General features: G+C 37.7%; 1 protein-coding gene across 2 annotated transcripts in view; it reads left to right on the forward strand.

Moving 5' to 3' along the window:
• LOC126161955 (glyoxylate reductase/hydroxypyruvate reductase-like) overlaps positions 1–22,376 on the forward strand; it is a 79,562-nt gene that overhangs the window by 46,673 nt on the left and 10,513 nt on the right. For both annotated transcript variants that reach the window (XM_049918134.1, XM_049918135.1), the window contains exons 3-4: positions 1,689–1,878; positions 19,453–19,619. In XM_049918134.1, coding sequence (XP_049774091.1) covers positions 1,689–1,878; positions 19,453–19,619 — 357 coding nt within the window. The remainder of the gene's footprint in view (positions 1–1,688; positions 1,879–19,452; positions 19,620–22,376) is intronic.

Raw genomic sequence — 22,376 nt, forward strand, 5'->3', positions numbered from 1 at the left:
TCCTGAAGACCAGGGCAGGGCCAACATGTGTGACATCAGAAAGAAAGGACCATTGTTTGGCTGTAATGGCATGATTGTACCACCTGAAGACACATGGCAGCATCATCCACTGGACGGGTCATATTGAGGCAAACATTGCAAGGAAGGCTTCGGTAGAGTGACTTTTATTCTCGGAGACCTGCTGTACATGTACCTCTGATGCGTCTTCAAAGAAGGGAAAATCTAGAGTGAAGTTGTCAACATGCTACCTGGACGGTTGAACAGTATGCCAATATTGTTTTCACAGATGATTTGATCTGGAGAGTGATTCTCAACATATTCACATCTGGAGGGAATGTAGAACATGATTTTGGAATCAAAATTTTGTGGAAAGAGACCTTTTCACAGATGATTTGATCTGGAGAGTGATTCTCAACATATTCACATCTAGAGCGAATGTAGGACACGATTTTGGGACCAAAATTTTGTGGAAAGAGACCATATCGAGAAGGATCCCTAATGGTGTAGGCATGGATTACATTGACCATTCAAATGCCCCATCATGAAATTGTATTGGTGAATCAGCAAGGTTTAACTGCTGTTAGGTATCATGACAAGATCTTAGGGACCTCATGTTAAGTTGTTGCAAGGTGCTGTGGGCCTAAACATCATGCTGATGGATGATAATACTCAGTCTCATAGAGCACAGGTGGTTGGTGTTTTCTTGGAAATGGAAGATATTGCACACATGAGATGACCTGCCCACTCTCTCAATTTGAATCCCATAGAGCATGTCTGAGATGCACTAGAAAGACAGGTTGCATCACGTCAGCGTCCACCAACCTCTCTCCAAGAGTTGCGAGCAGCTTTACAGGGAGAATGGGCATTATTGTCTCAACATGAGAGTGATGACATTGTTCACAACATTCCATATTGCTGCCAGAGGTGGTCACACCCCATACTGAGCACATTAACCAGTTGTTGGAATGTGTATGCAAATCTGTTAAGTCAGAAAAAATGAAGGACTTTTTCTCTACCATTATGCACATACCATTTCTTACATTCTGTATTCTTTACTTTCTTCTACTTAACTATCACCTGTTTATACTGTTTTGTTGCAAGATAAATGCAAACTTGCAAAATTTCCATTTGTTGCTTTAATTTTTGACTCCGATATATTTGTCTCACGAGAGAGTGTCGGAACAAGTGCTGTAAATATCCTTTAGCTCTACAGAAGTCACCTAATCCATTTGTTTATTTACTCATTTTGCTAATGATTTAAAGAAAAATAAGGAGTTTCTTTAGTTGAATGAAAGAGCCAATAACAGTACTTTTTGACAGAGAAACAGAAATGAAGATGATCTGGAACTATAAGAATGGGCCATTGTTATGACTATTCTTGTAGATAATCTGGGATTTCTAAACAGTTAGAAAGAAAATTGTGTCAGTTTGTACTCTGTAACAATAGGCTGCTAGCATCATCAATACTAATGCCACTCAGTTTCTAATCTTTTGCAGTTAATAAATAGCATTTCAGGATAAGTTCAGTGAACATATACACCACACATCATTGTAAATACCCTGTGTGTAAAATCACTGAAATGCACTGTATTTCTAGCACTGAGTCTTAACCCTCTGTTTATTCTGCTTTTTTTTCCTCTAGTTTTTGTAACTCACTGAAAAGTTGTCACAATTTTTTTGTGCCTCAGGTCCTAATCTGAAAGTTGTGGCAACAATGTCTGCTGGGTATGACCACATAGATGTGAAGGAAGTGAAGTCTCGTGGAATTAAAATAGGAATTACCCCAAAGGTCTTAGATGCTGCTGTAGCTGATGTCGCAATGGCGCTTGCTTTAGCAGTGGCAAGAAGAATGCCTGAAGGACGTCAAAAAATTGAGAGGTCAGACTAAATATTATTAACTGTAAGTTTTCTAAAATATCAGTTAATGTAGTTACTACAGTACTTCATGTTCCACATAGCCATAAGTTAACTAAATCACAGTGATGTAAAATGTATCAAGTAATTACAGTAAATGTGTACATTAAATTTTAACAATTTATTCCATACAGAAAATTGTTCCATTTTAAAGTTAAACAGGAATGACAGTGACATTTATCGTACATGCATAGAGCCATATAGGTACTTATACACACACTCAGAAAATGCAGAATTTTGGTATCTGTTTAGAATGTGATACACAATAATTCCCACACATTGTTATTTATCACACCTGTAAGAAATAGAAAAAGATTCTGTTTTAGATGTATTTTTATTTAATTAGATCATTAATACTAGATTTGATGTTGACAGGAAGAGCATCTGTTCTGTATGCTGGAATAAATATTTCTAGTATAATGATTGTGATAGTTTCTAAAAAATATTCAGACACCATCGTCAGACAGGTTGAAGTAAAACTTGTCTGAAAGTGCTACAGTTTATCACTCATCATGCTTGTAACAGCTATCACATCCTCATCGAAGTCTTACAATTTTTGTGCTTTCTGGATAATGGAAGCCAACACAATGGCATACCTGCCACCTGTCTAGCCCCCAGCAGATGACATTGGGTTTTTGGTTCAGACAGGTTCAGAGAAACTGCAGTACTAGAAGGCTCATTGTCACCCCCCAATTGTCATCTATTGTTTTCAAGCTGTTGCTTGCATTAACTTATTTGTAATAGTACATGTAATTAGTACATGTTTATCTATTTGTTGTTGTACCTCCTCATGTTGTGCAACAATTTGTGTGTAACTGGCGAGCAGTCTGTACTCCAGGCCAATTTTTTGTGCAACATCCTGTATAATTAATATTCAGATATAGTAAATCCATACATATTATAAAAATGTGTGTATGTGAGTATGTTCCACATCTGCTCCTAAACCACTGGACTGATTTCAATGAAACTTGGTACACATATTATTTAGTATCAGAAAAGAAATACACTCATGTTCAGAGAAACAGAACACCTTGAATGACTAATGATAGGATGTTCATATTCACAGGATATGTACACTAGCATGTTCTGCAGAAATTTTTAGCATTTGAACAATGTCAGCCCATGGGTTCCATGTCAACATTGATACTGTAGTGCAATGCCAGCTACCAGTAAAATGTGCTTGCAGCTCCCATTGTTGCTATAAACTGAAGATATAACATTGATACTGCGGTGCAGTGGCATCTACCAGTAAAATGTGCTTGCAGCTCCCATTGTTGCTATAAATTGAGGGTATTGGATCAGTGTGACTTGAGCAGATGTACAGGATGTCTCACATATGTATGTGCAAACTGTACCATCAAGTCATTGAATTTGAAAGAGGCCACATTATTGTCATGAGAGAATGTGATGCATCCATGCGGGAAACTGGTGCTCTTTGGGACAAAGTGTTTCGGCAGTGCAATTGGTGTATTCAGTATGGTTCACAGAAGGCAATAGAATATGACGACATGGGTCAGGTCGCACCACTCAGACCACCACCCTGAGAAGATTGACACCTCATCCAAATGACAGTGCAGGATGGATCTGCACCCTCCTCAGCTCTGGTGCAACAGTGGAACTGTCTAACACATTGTACACTATCAGGGTTGACTGTCCATCACCATTTATTATGGCATGGGTTACATGCAGATTGTCCACTTCTCTGCCTACCTTTGATGAATGTGCAGAAACATGCTAGACACAATGGTGTATGGAATGACATCACTGTGGACAGGAATGGAATCAGAAACTAACCAGGTTCTGTTTCCTTGAAAATGATGGCTGCATTTTGGTTCACAACAGGCAGGAGGAGCAGCATCACAGTAGCTGCATTCACACAAGACACACAGGGCAACTCAAGGTCTTATGGTGTGGGTGCTATTGGGTACAACAACAAATCACAATTGGTGTGTGTCCGTGGCAATGTGACAAGTGTGACCTAAGTGAATGACATCCTGCTACCCGTAGCCATACCCTTTCTGCACATCACTCCAAATGACATTTTTCAGCAAGACAACGCACAACTACATGTTGCATGAACACATGCCTTCTTGGTGTCACAGTATGTCAGCCTTTTGCCCTGGCCCACCAGATCACCAGGCTTACTGTCAATTGAAACTGTGCAGGATAGGGTGAAACAATGGGTGCAGTGCTGTGACCCAGTGCCAACCACCACATATGAACTTAGGAACTAGGTGAATGCAGCATGGATGGCAGTATCATAGGATGCCATTTGTGCCTTGTATGCATTGATGCTATCACACATGGAACAATTTATCAGGGCTCATGGCAGACTCTGTGCCTACTAGGAAACAGGACTCGTGCTGAACCGAGGTGACTGAAATGCTAATCATTTCTGCAGAACATACTAATGTACATATCCTGTGAATATGAACGTCCTATCTCTAGCCATTCAATATGTTCTATTTTTTCTGAACATGAGTGTACTATGCGGTTAAGAAGCAGCAACTTCCTATTGGGGTGAGGGTGATAATATGGAGAGAGAGAGAAGGGGGGAGGAAGAGACTGAGGGACAGAGAGGGGTCAAGGGGGATATGGACACAAGTATGGGAGGAGATGGACAGAGAGAGGGGCAGGGAGAAACGGAAAGAGAAGAGGAGAAGATGGGCAGAGGAAGGAAAGAGGAGACGCACTGAGAAAGGGAGGAAGAAATGGACAGAGAGAAGGGGACAAGGAGAAATGGGGTGGGGGGGAGGGTGAGGAGGAGAGAGATGCTGCAGGAGGAGAAGGATTGTGAAAGGGGAAGAGGAGATGGACAGAGGGGGAAGGACCAGATGGACAGAGATAGTGGGGCAGAACAGATGGACACATAGAGGTTAGCAGGAGATGGAGAGAAAGTGAGTGTGTGTGTGTGTGGGGGGGGGGGGGGGGGGGGGGAGACAGAGATGGACAATGGCAGAGAGGTGGGCAGAGGAGATGGACAGAGGGGAGGAGGAAGAGATAGACTAATAGAATTGGAATAAATACATGTCTGGGCAATACTGGGACTCAGCTATTTACAGAGATATGTGTAAGTTGATATAAAAGAATAATGTTTGTTTTGAGATTTTTGCAAACTCATTACAATAATTTGAATTTATAGAAATGAATTTTGTAACATGAAATAATTATTTGAAACATTGTAATTTTATATTGCAATTTAAAAAATGGATACAAATATTATTATCTGGTGTTGTATGTGACAGGATCACATGCATAATTATTATTTATACGAATGACACTTTAAAGGTGAAACTACAATGATTTAATTGAAAATAACGCAAAAAAGGCAAGATAACTGATTGATACTGGGGCATTATGTAAAATGAAGAGACCAATTCTGGACAAAGTGGACTCTTGTACCTCAAAAAACATTAGATGATCTGATACCACACACACACACACACACACACTCTCTCTCTCTCTCTCTCTCTCTCTCTCTCTCTCTCTCTCTCTCTCTCTGTTGTAACACTGTGGTACCTAGTCAAACAAAGACTGTACTCGTTCTGTTCTCATCTCACACTTCACTTGCCACTACACTTATGCAGCCTTATAATATCCTGATACATCCTGTTTCAGTGACCTGTCTGTTATTGAATGTTTTTGCATCCAGTGCCCACCTTACATAATGTAGAATATCTCTTTATTTACAGCATATTCACTACCACAGCTGACAGGTAAACATTAAAACAGATTACGGATGCAATGAGGAAACAAGAATGGTCTTCTGATAAACTACTCACTTTGTCATTCGTTAGTATTTCAGCTTGAACAAATTTCATTGTCATGTATGGACCTAAGACACTGAAGATTGCAGTCATCGAGACCTGTGGAGGAAACAAACATAAAATATTCCTTGAACAGCTGAATATCTTCCAACACATCAAAATTGATCAGTTTTAGACTGGCTTTTGTACTATGGGCTCCATTTTATTGTTAGGCTCCTCAAATTACACTACATGCAGTTCTTATTATCAAACAACAGTAGCTATGTTTCAATACAACATAGAAGTTGTCAGTGAATTTCATAATATTCTTTAATCACCATTTCTAACTACACTACTGCTCCTGTCTGCTACGTTTTTGAAAATATAGCATGTCCTACACACATTTTCACCGTATATGCTGTTGTTTTTGCAAGATGAACACTTTTGCCTGTTTTTCATACATTTATTTTCCGAACTTAGACATTCCTGAACTACAGAGATGTTCTCTTGAGGTGTTTTTATACACATTTCCCCTGTTTTGTTACAGTGGAGAATAATCCCATTTTCAGGATCAAGTTCACACAGTTCTTTTGGCAGTTTGCATACATATCAAAAAATGTAGCAGCTCATATAAAAACTGTTACAGAGTACAAAATAATCTGCTAACACCTCCCCCTCTCCCCTTTCCAGGAAGTGAGTCACAACTTTCATCTGTCTTAATTTTGTTAAAATTTCATTTGTAATATTTTCTAATTAACAGGTATTCCTTAAAGTCTTTTTCATGACTGTGGTGAAAATGTGCAATACTTAGTTAATTATATTTTCAGAATTAAAATATGCTGTATGACACAAGGCTATAATTACATTCATTTATTCATTCAGTGACATGTTGTGTTCCATAAAGCCTCTCTGGAGGCCAAACTGAGATGTTATTAAAAAGTTATTCTCAGAAAGATGATTCAGTGTTCTGTGATCATGATTGTGATTTTTATTGGTCCTGCAAGTTATTTTCCGTATAGCTATGCAAATTGTACACAGAACACATGCGTAATAATATAAAATACATAATGGTTTATATTTATATTTTATAATACAAAATGTTACTCCATACGTAATAATTTACAACATTGGAGTCTAAAAAATACCCTTTTGTGTATTATATCTGACTGTAAATAAGTGGTATAATGCAACATTTTGTCTATTGCTAGTTCACATTTAATGCTAGTTCACTTTCTCTTAACCTGCTACATACAAATTGTTATTCATAGGGTGAACTTTAGCTCACTATCTCTTCATACAATGTCAGAATTTTTCTGGAGTTGCAGGCGAAGTGTTCTAGGGTTTGAGGCTTTGTAATTCTCTGTATAACACTTGTTTTAATTCCATGTTGCATGTATTACTCAAAAAGTCTGTAATAGATAGAGCACAAGAGGTCTTGATGTGCATACTGAGCTAGTCGTAAGCCAACTTTTCAAAAGTTTTTGAGAACATGGAAAGGTGGACTTATAAGCAAACGTCACTTGTGTATTTCCTTTTTTTATAAACAGATGTTACTACAGCATCATAAATTAGTCTTTTGTGACTGGAGTGGCAAAGGGGGGAGGGGGGGGGGGGGTAACTACCAAGTCTGCACAAGATTTTAGTAGTTTAGTTGAAATACCATTGGAGCCATAGCCACAGCCACAAGAGTTACTATTCTTCAGTGACATTATGATTTCTGTGATCTCACTGGTATATGAATCTGGCAATGTGAATGCCTGATAGTAGAGTATACAATGCATGTCTAAGTAAATGTAAAAAATACACTAGTGTTCAAAAGTTAAGCATAATCATGAAAATGAGAAAAGAAAAGGTGAGCAGTCACCAAACATCACCATAAATACTTATCTATGAACCCTATTTGTTGACTCTGTGTAGGAAAGAAGTACTCCACACTGTCAATAGTGGCATTACTGAAAGGCAACCACAAAAAATGCGTGGACCACTGACATCTCAGTCTGGTTTGGCCATTTATAGTGAGCAGAGTGTAGCCCCTTGCTAAAGTTGATAGCGGAATGACATAAAGATGCCATTTGGATTCTGTTGTGCAGGGTAAAATATTCCGCTGCCAGGAAGCAGGTCAAATGCAGACTGAAATCTCAGAATCCTTGGATGAGCCACAGAAGGTCATTTTCAGGCATTAGCAATGGCCTTGAGACACGGGAGATATTCTCCATAGGCCAGTAGAAGGCCGACCATGAATAATGACTCCACAGCAGGCCTGAGATCTGGCCGTAACTGCCCAATGAAATGGGAATACATCTGCAAGTCAGTTGACTGCAGAATTTGCAGCTGCCTCAGGAGATGCTGTCTCCCGACAGACTGTGTATCAGACGCTTAGGATAGCAAGACTGTTTGCCAGATGTCCACATGGAGTTGCTCTTGTGGATGAATTTCTTGAAGGTGATGTAGTGTTTCGAGAATTTCTGCATAAATGTTAGAACCACTTGGCCTTCTATTATCTCAAAGACATGATATTTTAAATATAAGTGTGAGATAACCTATCTACTGCACGTCGCCTGTCTGTGTGTGCATGTCCAAAGTGTGTAGTGAGAAGACTGTAGATACGGCGGTCGAACGGCACCAACAAGTACTTGTCGGTTGCGCCGAGGAAGTTGTAATGGAAGAACACGGCAGCCCCAAGGAACTTCTGTGTTATTCTGTGCTGTTTTATAACTTTGACTATTGCAGTGACGAAAAAAACAGTTGAGTTGAAAAAAGATTTTTAGTAACTTTTAACACAGATGTGCTAGAGGCAAGACTTATTCACGATTTCCGTGGTTGTTGAATCAACTATGTGGTAAATGTATCTTAATTTGGGTCTAATGTTAAATGACACGGGCGGCTTACGAGAAGTCTAATGTTTATGTGAGAAATGATAATTTTGTTCTTTATGGAAGTTGAAATACACCCACAGTGAACAAAAAGTATTCTTAGAGTACCTACTCACTTCACGAGCAGAGAGAGAGAGAGAGAGAGAGAGAGAGAGAGAGATAGAGAGAAAGTGTCATATATATTCCTTTAACTTGCATCATTCTTTGGAGAAGAAGTTTTTGGAGACTGACATAGCCGGCTATCCAGAGAAGAAGATTGGCTGTGCATACTGAGTAAGTCTACGTGTGTAAAAAAAGTGAGAAGGTTGCAATCCAACTTCACACATTCTTGCTGTCAAAAACATTAGAGTGAAGATATCCGTCACATGAACTGGCCATTGAGATCCCCTGATCTTATTTCTATACACATGCCTGGGATGCAGTATAGTGAATTGCATCCTGTCAGCCTCCATTAGGACTGTTCCAGACCTCCACACTGCTCTGGCTGAGGAAGGGATCAAATGCCAAGAGAGTGCTTTAATCAACTCATAAAGAGCATACTACATTGCTGTGCAGTCTGTATGGCTGTTAGGGGTAGCTGTATCCCCTATTAACAGGTTCTTTTGTTGTGGAAGAGATTTCCCAGTTGTGTTATTTTCTTACAAATGTGTATCTTAACTATTAGAACATTATGTTTCAGGCACTTGTGTGTGGCAAATACCTTGTGGTCAAGCTCTAGCTTGTTCAGTAATCCTCCCAATATCCTCTGAGATATTTAGTGAGTCATGGAATGTGTATTGGAATGACAGATTAGACACCATAGGACTGGGAGTGTTCATTCCTATTGACAAAAAGTTATTATTTTGCATATATCATGTATAGGTGAAACCATGTTAATTGTTGGCTGTTTTTACCAGCCACCTGATTCTGCTGTGACAGTTCTAGAGGCATTTAAAGAAAGTCTATGGTCAGTTGTGCATAAATACCCAGATCATGCAATACTAGTTGGAGGCACCCTTAACCTATAGTATAGATGGGGCTGTCTTTGGATTCATTGTGGGGAGTACACACAGACATTCGTGCGAAGTACTATTGAACACGTTTTCTGAAACCTATCTTGAGCAGCTAGTTCAGCAGCCAACAAATGATGGAAATATCTTAGACCTGGTAGCTACCAACATCAATGTAGAAACAGGGATTAACAGTCATGATGTCATTATAGCAACTATGGCTATGAAATTTAATAAAGGTTAGGGAACTGTTTCTTCTAGAAAGAGCAGATAAGCAGTTGTTAGCATCTCACGAAGACAGTGAGTTGACTCCACTTAGTTCCAGAGGAATTAGGAGCAAAGTTTAAGCAAATTGTAAATAGTGGTCTGGAGAGTCATGTGCCTAGCAAGTGGATTAAGGATGGAAAAGACCCATCACAGTTTAATAATAACATTCAGAAAATGCTGAGGAGTCGGAGGCTGTCACACTCTCAGTTCCAAAGAAAATGCACAAATGATGACAAGCAAAAGTTAGTAGAGATTTGTGCATATGTGGAAAGATCTATGTGCAAAGTGTACAACTACCACCATCATACCTTAGCAAAAGATCTGGCGGGGAATCTGAGAAAATTCTGATCCTATGTAAAAAATCACTAAGCAGGTCTAAGGCTTCCATCCAGTCCGTTGTTAACCAGTCTGGTGTGGTTGTTGAAAATAGCAAAACGAAAGCTGAAGTTTTAAATTTTGCAGGAGAATCATTCAAACATACCATCATATGAATATCAAACAGACTCCCGTATGGACGACATAGTAATAAGCATCCCTGATGTAGAGAAACAACTGAAAGATTTGAAAGCAAATAAGTCACCAGGTCCATATGGAATCCTAATTCGATTTTACAGAATACTCTATGCCATTGGTCCCCCACTTAGCTCACATTTACCATGACACTCTTGCCCAGCAAAAAGTCCCACACAACTGGAAAAAAGTGCAGGTAATCCCGTATATAAGAAGGGTAAAAGAACAGACCTGCAAAATTACAGACCAATATACCTAATCTTGGTTTACTGCAGGATCTGTGAACATATTCTCAGTTCAAATATAATAAATTTTTTTCAGACCTAGAAGCTTTTGTCCACAAGTCAGCATGGTTTTAGAACACATTGCTCTTGTGAAACTCGGCTTGCCCTCTTCTCACATGATATACTGTGAACTATGTAAGAAGGGCAACAGGCAAATTCCATATTTATAGATTTCCAGGAAACATTTGACATGGGTCCCCTTTGCAGGCTGTTAAAAAAGGTACAAGCATGTGGAATAGTCTCACAGGTATGTGAGTGGCTCAAAGACTTCTTAAGTAATAGAACCAAATATGTTGTCCTTGATGACGAGTGGTCATCAGAGACATATCATCAGGACTGCCCCAGGAAAATGTGATAGGACCGCTGTTGTTCTCTATATATAAATAATTTGACTGACAGGACAGGCAGCAAACTGTGGTTGTTTACTGATGATGCTGTGTTGTGTGGTAAGGTGTCGAAGTTTAGTGACTGTAGGAGGATTCAAGATGACTCAGACAAAATTTTTGGTTGGTATGATGAATGGCAGCTAGCTGCAAATGTGGAAAAATGTAAGTTAATGTGGATGAGTAGGGAAAACAAACCTATAATGTCTGGTTACAGCATTAGTAGTGCCCTGTCATTTAAAATACCTGGGTGTAATGTTGCAAAGTGATATGAAAGGGAATGAGCATGTGAGGACTGTGGTAGGGAAGGCAAATGGCCGACTTTGGGTGATTGGGAGAATTTTAGGAAAGTGTGATTCATCTGTAAAGGAGACTGCATACAGGCCATTGGTGTGACCTATTCTTGAGTACTGCTTGAGTTTTTGGGATCCATAACAGGTCGGATTAAAAGAAGACATCAAAACAATTCAAAGGGAGGCTGCTAGCTTTGTTACTGATATGTTTTAACAACATCATGTAAGTGTTACAGAGATGCTTTGGGAAATCAAATGGAAATCCCTTGAGGGAAGGCGTTTTTCTTTTCAAGGAACACAACTGAGAAAATTTAGAGAATTGGCATTTGAGGCTGACTGCCAAACGATGCTACTGCCGCCAACATACATTGTGCCTAAAGGACCACAAAGATAAGATAAGAGAAATTAGGGCTCATATGGAGACATATAGTCATTTTTCTCTCACTTTGTTTGCGAATGGAACAGGAAAGGTGATGATCAGTAAACGGTATAGGGTACCCTCTGCCACACGCTGTATGGTATCTTGTGGAGTATCTATGTAAATGTAGATCCTGATAAGGCAGTACATCTTCTTTTTGTGATTAGGTTTAACTTTTGGACACTAATGTAGATTTTCCTTTGATGGGATATTTTTCCCCATATATTTGACTACTCTTATGAAAAATTTTGAATTAATGGTCAGTTATTTAAACTTAATATCACCTTTTTCATTGCAACTGCCATAAAAGAGTTGAATATCATTTGTGTTATTGTGTTTATGTATTTCATGCCTAATGTTGGGAACAGTTGTGTTTTCTTTCTCTCTCTCTCTCTCTCTCTCTCTCTCTTTGCTGATCTTTCTAATAATTTGTTGTTATCATCTTTGATCTTTCTTGTAATTGTAATGAAATGAATAGTTTGATACTCTTTGTTTTGGCAAATGGTCTTAGTGAACTTCATTCATTACTAAGTCAACTTTATGATTTCGTAAAGGATTTATTGGAGTCAATATCCAAGAGATAATGGGCCAAAGAAAAACTTAGTGAAGTTTTGACCTCTGTAAAATACTATTTGTTCAGAAACTGATACATCAAGATTACTAGTGTCCACATGGAATTAATTATTGCCACTTTTACTCATAAGTTACCATCTTTCTCATATGTTCAGTGTGGTGGTATTGTATTTTTATTATGAAAAATTCAAGAGTTATTTGCTGAACTAGCTAGATGTGTCAAAGATGGCTTGAAAAGTTGGCTGATATGGCTAACTACAATGACTGAAAATTTATTACTGAAATATACGTAAATGATGAGCAACTGTGAGAAACAATTGCTGACACTGATGAAGATCCAAAAAACATGCCAAAAGTGCAATCAAAAATATGTTTATCTGTAAAATGATCTGTATATCGAAAACTTCATGGGGCAATGAGTCCTGAAGATGCATAGCAGAATTTTATATCAGCATTCAAAGATAAAAGTTTGTCTAGTTATACTGGGTTGCTACAGTGCTTGATGAATGTATCATTGGCTTTTGAGAAAAATATGGAAACATACGTGTAAAATATTACATCACTTGCTCAACAAATTCAAAGCATGATGTTTTGGTAGCTGCATTCTTGCTACATGGACTTCTGGCAGATATCGAATTCTTGATTATGGTGATTGAGCCTTTAGGTAAGTCAGTAGTTAACTCGAGAATCAATATTCATGGTGATGGCTGATATGTAGATTCCAGATGTACGTGACACGTGATGAATAAAAGAAATTTGTTCAACAATTTTGAAATGACTACAAATACAAAAGTTGCAGTAGCAGATAACAACAATCTTGAGGCAATTGCAGAGGTAAATGTTCATCTTGAAATAGCAGTTGTTGACTGAAATAAGATGATGACTATTAATGATGTTGCACATTTTCCAGGCCTTGAATACAATTTTCTGTCAGTTATTCAAACAAGATTACTTGGATTGTGTGTATTGTTCAATGACATACAGTTGCTTACAACAAAAGTGTTGCAGTTTTCTCCAGAACACTAATAGAGACTCCAACTGAAGTAGGTGAAATGTGTTGATTGTGTGAAGTGTTTCATCATGAAAATGTTATAGAAGTCAACAGTTACGAACTGTAGCTACATTATGCATGTATTGAAAGAAAACTGAATCAAATTAGAAGACAAATTCAAAGAACTTATCTTCATTAGATATTGTGTAGAGTCTAAAGTGTAACATTAACTGATCCAAATTCACCAAAGAAGGTCCATGAAGCACAGGTCATCAAAAATTCAAAAAGCAACTGTGAGAACTTCATCACAAAGGGAAATGTGATTGATTGATAATTGTGTGGGCAGTGCCTGCCAGTGTCACTACATAACTTCATTGAGTCAGCAGGATCAACACAACCTGCAGAAGTTGATAGATATTCACTTTATCTTGAATTGGCTTGAACTGACACTGGGCAGACAGAAATGGCAACATCAATAGGGACACTGATCAGTCAGATGCAGAACCTGTGCAATCAGAAACTAGAAAATCATCATGTCAAAGAAAACCAAACAGCAGATATTTTAATAATGAATTTGTTTGTTTTGCCAGTATTCCTGAGCCAAATTCATATAAAGAAACAATGAGTTGTGATGATTTCAAAAATGGAAGGAAGACTTAAATACATGTCATTACTAGAAAACAATATGTGGACTTTGAGAAATTTACCATCAGGCAGATAGGCAATCAGTTCAAAAGTGGTGTTCAAAGTTAAAGAAATTTCAGATGGTGAAACTGAATGTTATAAGTCTCATTTAATTTCAAAAGGTTATTCCCAGACTCCAGGGGTGAACTTTGATGAAACATTCTCAACTATTGTTCATCATTCTTTAGTTTGTAAACTGTTAGTTTTAACAGCTGAATTTGATCTTGACACTGAACACATGAATGTTCAAATCATGTCCCTATGTGGTGAGCTTGATGAAGAAATTTACATCTATCTACCTGAATACTATGTGCAGAAATGGAAGGAGACAGAAGTTAGCAAAATAAAGAAGGAAATTTATAGTCTAACAGACACCACACATTTGGTATCAGAAGGTGCAACATTAAGAAAAAATGAAGCTAAAGAACTTAGAATATTATCCATCCATTTATTACAGAATTGAGAAGCAAAATATACTCATTCTGGCTGTTTAGGCAGATGACTTGGTCATCTCCTTGAACAGAAATAATTGGCGGAAGAAAGAACTAAAGAAACAAGAGGTCTTAGCGAACGCAGTATCTTGGCATGAGAGCAAAAGGAGACAGAATGCAAGGAATGATTAGCATTAATCATGGCAAATATGCTGTAAAAAGTACTCAAGAAATTTGGCATGGAAGACTGCAATCTGGTGGCATATCTTCTCAAACCTGGTTTGAAGCTACAGCTGTGTGAAGGAATAACTTACAGATGAGGAAAAACTTGTGTTACACCACATTCTTTATTAGCAAGCTGATGAGTCACTCCTATATTTGGCTTAAGGCACAAGGGCAGACATTTCATATGCTGTGGGGACTATAAGCGAGTTCAACTCTCAATTATAAAAAAAAAAAACCTCACTGGGCAGCAGTCAAACAAATTATGTGATATATCAAAGGCACATTCAATGTAGGACTTCAAATTATGTGATATATCAAAGGCACATTCAGTGTAGGACTAACTTTCTAAATAAGTGGATCAACAAAAATTTAAGGCTTCTATGATGGTGATTATACACCAAATCTCAGTCAACAATAGGCTACATTTTAAGTTAACTGGGACAGCAATCTAATGAAGCTCAAAATGGCAACAAATGATATCCTATCAGCTACAGACGTTGAATACAGTGCCCTATCAACAACAGTGAAAGAGGCAATGTACCTTTAGCATTTGCTGCACAAATTGCGAAAAACCAGTAGGTGTGTTCTGTGATAATTGAAAAGCCATTAGTGAGGCACTGCTAAATGTGAGAGGCTGTTATTGCAGGAAAGTTCAGAATCGCTTTGATCAGTAGCAACTAGCAGCAGACTGATTTTTTGACAAAGGCTCTCTCAAAGGTGGTTGTTGTGGTTGAGGTCTTCAGTCCAAAGACTGGTTTGATACAGCTCTTTATGCTACTCTATCCTGTGCAAGCCTCTTCATCTCCAAGCAATTACTGCAACCTACATTCTTCTGAATCAGCTTGATGTATTCATCTCTTGTTCTCCTTCTATGATTTTTTACCCTGCATGTTTCCCACCAGTACTAAGTTGGTGATCCCTTGATGCCTCAGAATGCATCCTACCAACCAATCGCTTCTTCTGCTCAGGTTGTGCCACAAATTTCTCTTCCCTGCAGTTCTGTTCAGTACTCCCTCTTTAATTACATGATCTACCCTCCTAATCTTCAGCATTCTTCTGTAGCACCACATTTCAAAAGCTTCTATTCTCTTCTTGTCTGCACTGTTATCATCCATGTTTCACTTCCATACAAGACTATACTCCATACACATACTTTCAGAAAGGACTTCCTGACACTCAAAGAATCTATACTTGATGTTAACAAATTTCTCTTCTTCAAGATTTCTCAAATATGAAGCATCAATAATGCTACCAAGCCAAAGGACTTTCAAAGTTCATGAAGTAACATCTTGAGAACTTTTGTGGGTGTTGGGAGCAACTATGTTTCTTTTTCTTTGCTGACACGTTAAAGTAGTTCATTGTTTTCATCTTTGATCTCTCTTGTAATTATTGTGGAATAAAGAGTTTTGATAATATTTGTTCCTGACAATATGGTATGTAGTTTCATTCATCATTAGCCAGTAAGTCAACTTTATAATCTCTTAAATACTCTTTGTAGTCAATATCCAAGACATAATTAATGCTCCAAATTGTTGTTGCTGTGTTCTTGGAATTTTTTAATCTTTTGTGCATAGTATGTGGTTTTTGTCTTTATGATGATGTGAAGAAGAATCATACAATAATGTTTGTACTGCACTTTTAAATCTTGATTATAGTTAGTCCTCTGTATTAAATAAAGTTTTCTCTACATAGAACTAGATACAGTAATAATATTTTTTAGAGAAGAATTAAATTTCTTGACTGCTTTGAGTCTTTGGTAAACTACTTCACATTTTTCATCTAAGGAATTTTCTCTGAGTAGTGTAAGAGTAAGCATTTACAATTCCGTGAAATTTTATATTTCACTTCTTAGTTATTCCTGATTTATGAGGATGCTTTATAGCTGCCATTTGACCACCATGTTCAGTCCATGAAAGGCAGTTAAATTTAAAAGTAAATTATCGGTTGCTATTGGAATGTGTCCTATTTTTTTTATTGTGAATGTTACTGAGAGTATCAAACCAAAGCCAGACGTCAGTAACTCTAGGTGCCCTTGATCAGAACAGTCAGAGATGAAAGCAATATTGGAACCTTCACTTACATTCACTTTTATTTCTATTAAGTCTTATTAGTACCCTCTAGAATATCTTAATAAAGTTTAAAATATTTCCTGTTAGAGGCCTGTAGAGAGTCAGAACTGATATCTTGTATGCTAGCCTGTCTATTACTGAAGTACAACACTGAAACATTTTTTCAATTCAGTTCACATAAAGCTCTGCGAACTAGAATGTTGTTATACTTGTTGTAAATATAGCCACACCCTATTCCTGCTTTACTGCCTTCAGCAATAGGATAATGACTTGCAACCATCTGGGTGCATCTTCCAACCAGCAGTCTGGATGATGTCCACCTTGGTCATCTTTGCATAGGCCCTAGCCCTATGATGCATGGCTTCTTGCTCTAGTGCGAGGAGCTTCAAATGTGTGGTGCTTGTGGCATACAGATCACAGTGCACCACATTTTACTAGACTGTGATTTATTTTTGGACCAAAGGTTGGCACCTCATTTGCTGCCAGATTTGCCATCTATTTTAGTTGACAAACAAATGTTGTAGACTTTTAAAATTTTGTGAACTGTCTGACTTGTTCCCTGAAATCTTAGGGTGCTGTTCCTAATGTATTACAGGGTGGCTGGCTCATCTGTGTTTTTGGTAAGTGATCAGCCAGCCACATATTACTGTGAATCTCTCTTTGTTTTCCTCTAGTCTTATTGTGTTTTAACTGACAGTTTTTGCATGTCTCCCCTTTCGTAGTGCTGTTTTCCATGTTGTGAGCTATTATGATAGAGCCGGTGATTATGAATGAGATTGGGAGAGAGTGAATGTGATTTTATCTCAGTTTGCCTTGTAGTTCTTTTCTCACATTTTCTACATTTTAACCATGTTCGTTTCAGTGGATATTCATGTGGGTGCTGACAATCCTGATGTTGAGCACCCCTAACCCCTTAAAAAAAAAAAACATACACACACACACACACACACACACACACACACACACACACACACTAATTGCATCTGTTCAATGTCGGTGACTTCCAAACAATGTTATGTTATGCACAATACATCTGTAGAAATATTTTTAAATTTTTCAGTTTTCTGTAGTGATATGAGAAGCTTGTATTTAATAAGGTTCTTAAATTGTGATGGAAAACTCTAAATTTGTTATGATTATTAGCCTTTGTGTTTGTCTGCTGATTGTTGCAGCTATAATCATTCTGCAACTTCTTTCAGGAACGTTTGCCTTGAGAAACATAGCAAAAATATTGGAAGTCATAGGGATTGGACAGATAGTGCTTTGGTTGCACTGAATGCTTCTGGAAGTTAGTTGTACAAGTAACTTCTTATTGGAGACATTTAGATGTACAACCTGCAAGATGCTGTGTAATCATGAGAGGGTCAACACATAAAACATGTGATGCCCCACTTTTTTCACATTAAGAATCCGGACTGTTATTGACACCACCAATGATCACTATATGATCTTCACTATCAAGAGCTTTCCTCAGAGAGCCTAAATCACAGGTGACATCACTAATCCCAGCTCTTGATCTAAAAATACTAGTTAGCTGGAATAGAGAAGCTTTTCAAGAAATCTAGACTAGAGCTAGCAAACTCACAATATCTCTGGTATCTGCTGCCTCTCTGCCAGGTTTGGCCACAGTCCAGTCATTTACCACATTCCTGACCTTACTGATGTCAAATGCAGCTTTTGGCAGTTTTAATTAAAAAAAAAAAAAAAAAATTATTTTTCAGTCCCTGTTGCATCATCATTATTATTATTATTGTTAGTTTTGATCTTGCTGGATCATCTTCATATCAATGTAGATGCAACAGCAACCCATTGTGTCTGTATCAGAATCACATATCAGGATACTGTACTACATAGGTCTGAAGGTGATCGAGGAAGATTGAAACTAGTCATATTGTAAAATAAATAAAAGTGCAACTGGAACTGAAAAATAAACAATATATTTAAATTGTTTTAAATTTCAATGCAGTTGCTGTATTATTGTAATGAAAATTTGGATATAGCGTTCTAATTCTGCTAGTGCTACTGCCAGTTCAGCTATGTTTTTTAAACAAGTCACTCTTTCTCCATAAGTGTGAAGAGATACATTCAACTACTACAATGCAAAAGGCTGCTCATATCTCCATTCAAGCCTGTTTCTTATAGCATCCCACATAAGAAAAGCAAAGGGAGACTTCACTCCCTGAAACATCATGTTGAAAGATTTGAACTGAAACAAACATTAATATTTAGAGTCTCAGAAATTTGGTAATAAATTCCATATATAAAATTATTGAATAAACAACAGTGCTAATGAATATCTTTTGATTAGCTCAACATCCTCCTGCTCTGCTACATAATAATTTTCCACATTGATAATTGTCACTGTTGTAAATGATAGCACATCCGGAATTAATTGGTAAAGCCTATTCACATCTTCATCTTGTCCCACTGTAGAACTGTTAAACAAGCTTAACAGTACTGTTGTAAGACTGACACTGAAGAACCTCTGGACGTTTTACCTCCTAGTAGTCAAGAATTAAATTATGGAGAGCATGTTTGTTTTAAATTGTTGATAATGTGTGTAGTAATATGGAATGTATGGTAGGTATTTCTAGATCAGGCCATTATTTGTTATTTAAATTCAAATATTTTCTTCAACCATGAAAGATATTAAATTTTCAAAAGAAAATGCATAATATATTGTACAGTTTGTATTTTTTCTCTCTTTATAGTCCAGTCTCAGATATCGTGTAAAATTGTGTGCAGTTTTTAAGTTGTGCATACAGTGACCCATTAGAAGTGAAATGTGTTATATTTGTGCAGCAAGCAGTGGGAGACTAGTGAACCACAATGGATGCTGGGTCAAGACTTTCAGGAATCAACAGTAGGTATTGTTGGTCTCGGAGGCATTGGCCAAGCCATAGCTAGAAGAGTTAAGGGATTTGATATTGCACGATTACTGTACACTGGGCATTCACCTAAACCTGAAGGTGAGATTTAATATAAGTAGCAAAATGTAAAATATAAAAAGCAATTACACAATCAAAATTACAGGAAATTGTGGCACCAAATGCATATAAATTATTATTTATAGTAAGTTAATATTAACTTATGAATAGCAGTTCAGCTAATTTGATTATCTATGTAGCTCAAAAGTACTCCTCATGATCTTGTGTGTTTTTTTTTATTTTACTGTGGACACCCCCTCCCCCCCCCCTCTCTCTCTCTCTCTCTCTCTCTCTCTCACACACACACACACACACACACACACACACACACACACACATATTAAAAATAACTAACAAAGCTGTTGAAATTGGTTGCAGATCTAGTCAAGATAGTTAAATTATGAGGCTTGGGGCTAATGCTATAACAGGGTGGGGAGAATATCTCGGCATGTACTGTTTTAAAATGTAATGAAATGCAAGATTTTCTTCATCACTTCGGTCAGGAAAATGTGATGCTGGAATTCAGTTGATTGCTAAAAGAATTAGACACTTCTGATAACATCTGGTTTTGTTTTTCTTCTTTTTGTTTTAACAAAAGATCAATAACAATAGATGAAGTGGTTCACAGAAAGGTTGGATGTGTAGATATATACCAGTACCTGGAAATTTATGTGTAAACAGCTAAAGAAATGATGCTTGTAGATTTGACGGAGTTAGGCAATGGAATAGTGTCATCATAATTACTTACTATTGCAGCATCATTGGCTGTCTTTTTCTTTTTGATTATTCCCTTTCTAAGACTTACGTGTTGTGACTTGAATCTGTGACCAGAAATTATATTAACTCAACCTTTCAGGTTATGTAGGATGCATGATGATTTACTTTTGAAATGTGTAATCTCTGATACATGTTGGTTATGAAATTGTATACCATTACAGCCATTACAGGCCATCTGCAAGTTTCTTGGCTTGATTGCAATGTAACATGGCTGCCTCCACATTAAAATATTAATATTCAGCTGAAGCTGATGAGTTATGCTGGTAAGATTGTAGGAGAAGTAAAATATGGCAAAGTCATCAACAAGCAGCTAATTTTTAATTAGGCTTAATACTGTATAATGATTACTGTGAATCCTGCACCAATTAAAATACACCCTTGAGGCGTGTCAGTCTCTCATTCGGTAATCACAGACAATACACTGAGATGGACAAGATGTTATGTGCATAATGAACTGCGAGAACCTTTAGAGTCTGGTAGCCAGTTTTATTCTATAATCCCTGTAACCTGCATAGTGTACAACGGCTAAGGACTTAAGGTAGGAAGATTGTGTTTCCCCCCAAGGTAAGTCTTTCCGCTCCCGGGATTGGAATGACTCCTTACCCTCTCCCTTAAAACCCACATCCTTTCGTCTTTCCCTCTCCTTCCCTCTTTCCTGATGAAGCAACCTTAGGTTTAGAAAGCTTGAAATTTGTGTGTTTTTTATTGTGTCTATCTACCAGCACTTTGTTTTTTAATATATTTTTTCCATGTGGAATGTTTCTTTCTATTATATATATAAGCACACTTCATCTTCATGCACACATGACCACCATCTCCAGCTGGTCCGAACTGCCTGCCAGAAATGCCAGTCTTGTGTGCATGAGGTGTGTGTGTGTGTGTGTGTGTGTGTGTGTGTGTGTGTGTGTGTGTGTGTCTCTGCAACTTAACATGTCTTCTTTACGGTAAGAAGTTGATACTCCAACTGATTATTCTATCAAATACTTTGATGCACTCCAGTTCAGACAGTCTCGCTACAGTCTTCAGTCAGTAGAAACTCATCAAATAGCATATCTGCTTCAGTACTCACTCGTCGACTTGTAGCACTACCACAGAAAAGTAGCCACAAGTGCTTCATTTTTGGACTTGGGCGAATTGTATAAGTTACATTTGCCAGAGCCAAATGTACTGTTTCTACATAAACCATGTTAGTGATAGCTGTCTGTTCAACAGTAGTTATTTTTATATTTGCTACTTGACAAAAATCTCAATGTAGAAATGACACTGTAGAAATGGCAATGACAACAGACATGTACAGTCACAGGCAGAGAGAAAGGCTTCTTCTCATAGGCAGGACACAGAAACTAGAGGTAGGAGAACCCATGTACCTGTCCCAGTTAATTCTTAAGAAGTTTTTCTTTATTTATTTTTTTCAGTTAGTTTCTGTGTCCCCTGTTGTGCCTATGTCCTTGGTGGAGAATCATTTCGGCACCCTCCCCCCCCCCCCCCCCCCCTCTCCCTATGGTCCTACAGCCAAGTCAGTTTACATGTTAATCAAATAAGTGTACCAAAAACAACAACACATTTTTAAAACAGTTGCCTGTGTTCCAAATATATAATTCATGTAAATTTTAAACATGTAGGGTGATGAGCACAATCAAACCTGGCAAGCAACAAAAAAGAAAGAGGAAGATGAAGAGGGAGGAGGTGGAGAGAGAGAGAGGCCAATTATCAGTCAAAATTAAATTCTTGTTTTCTCAGCCAGGTGTCAACCATGATCAGTGAGCCTCAGTAAAAAGTTTAAAAGGGCAGACATCAGTAGCAGTGAAATGCAAACAGGTCATTGTGCACAAAACTCAACCAGATTTTAAAAGCTGGTTAACTGCCATTGATATTCATACGTGCAGACAAGAACACAGTACAGCCACTTATCGCCAACATTTACCCCTCTGCTGCCAGAGAGGTTGTTGTGGGTGTAGATAATCAATGCAAAAAATGATCGTATCAGTGAAAAGCAACAAATTGCAGATGGATAGTTTCATG

This window comes from Schistocerca cancellata, chromosome 2 (assembly GCF_023864275.1).
Source record: "Schistocerca cancellata isolate TAMUIC-IGC-003103 chromosome 2, iqSchCanc2.1, whole genome shotgun sequence".
In the NCBI taxonomy this organism is placed as follows: domain Eukaryota; kingdom Metazoa; phylum Arthropoda; class Insecta; order Orthoptera; family Acrididae; genus Schistocerca; species Schistocerca cancellata.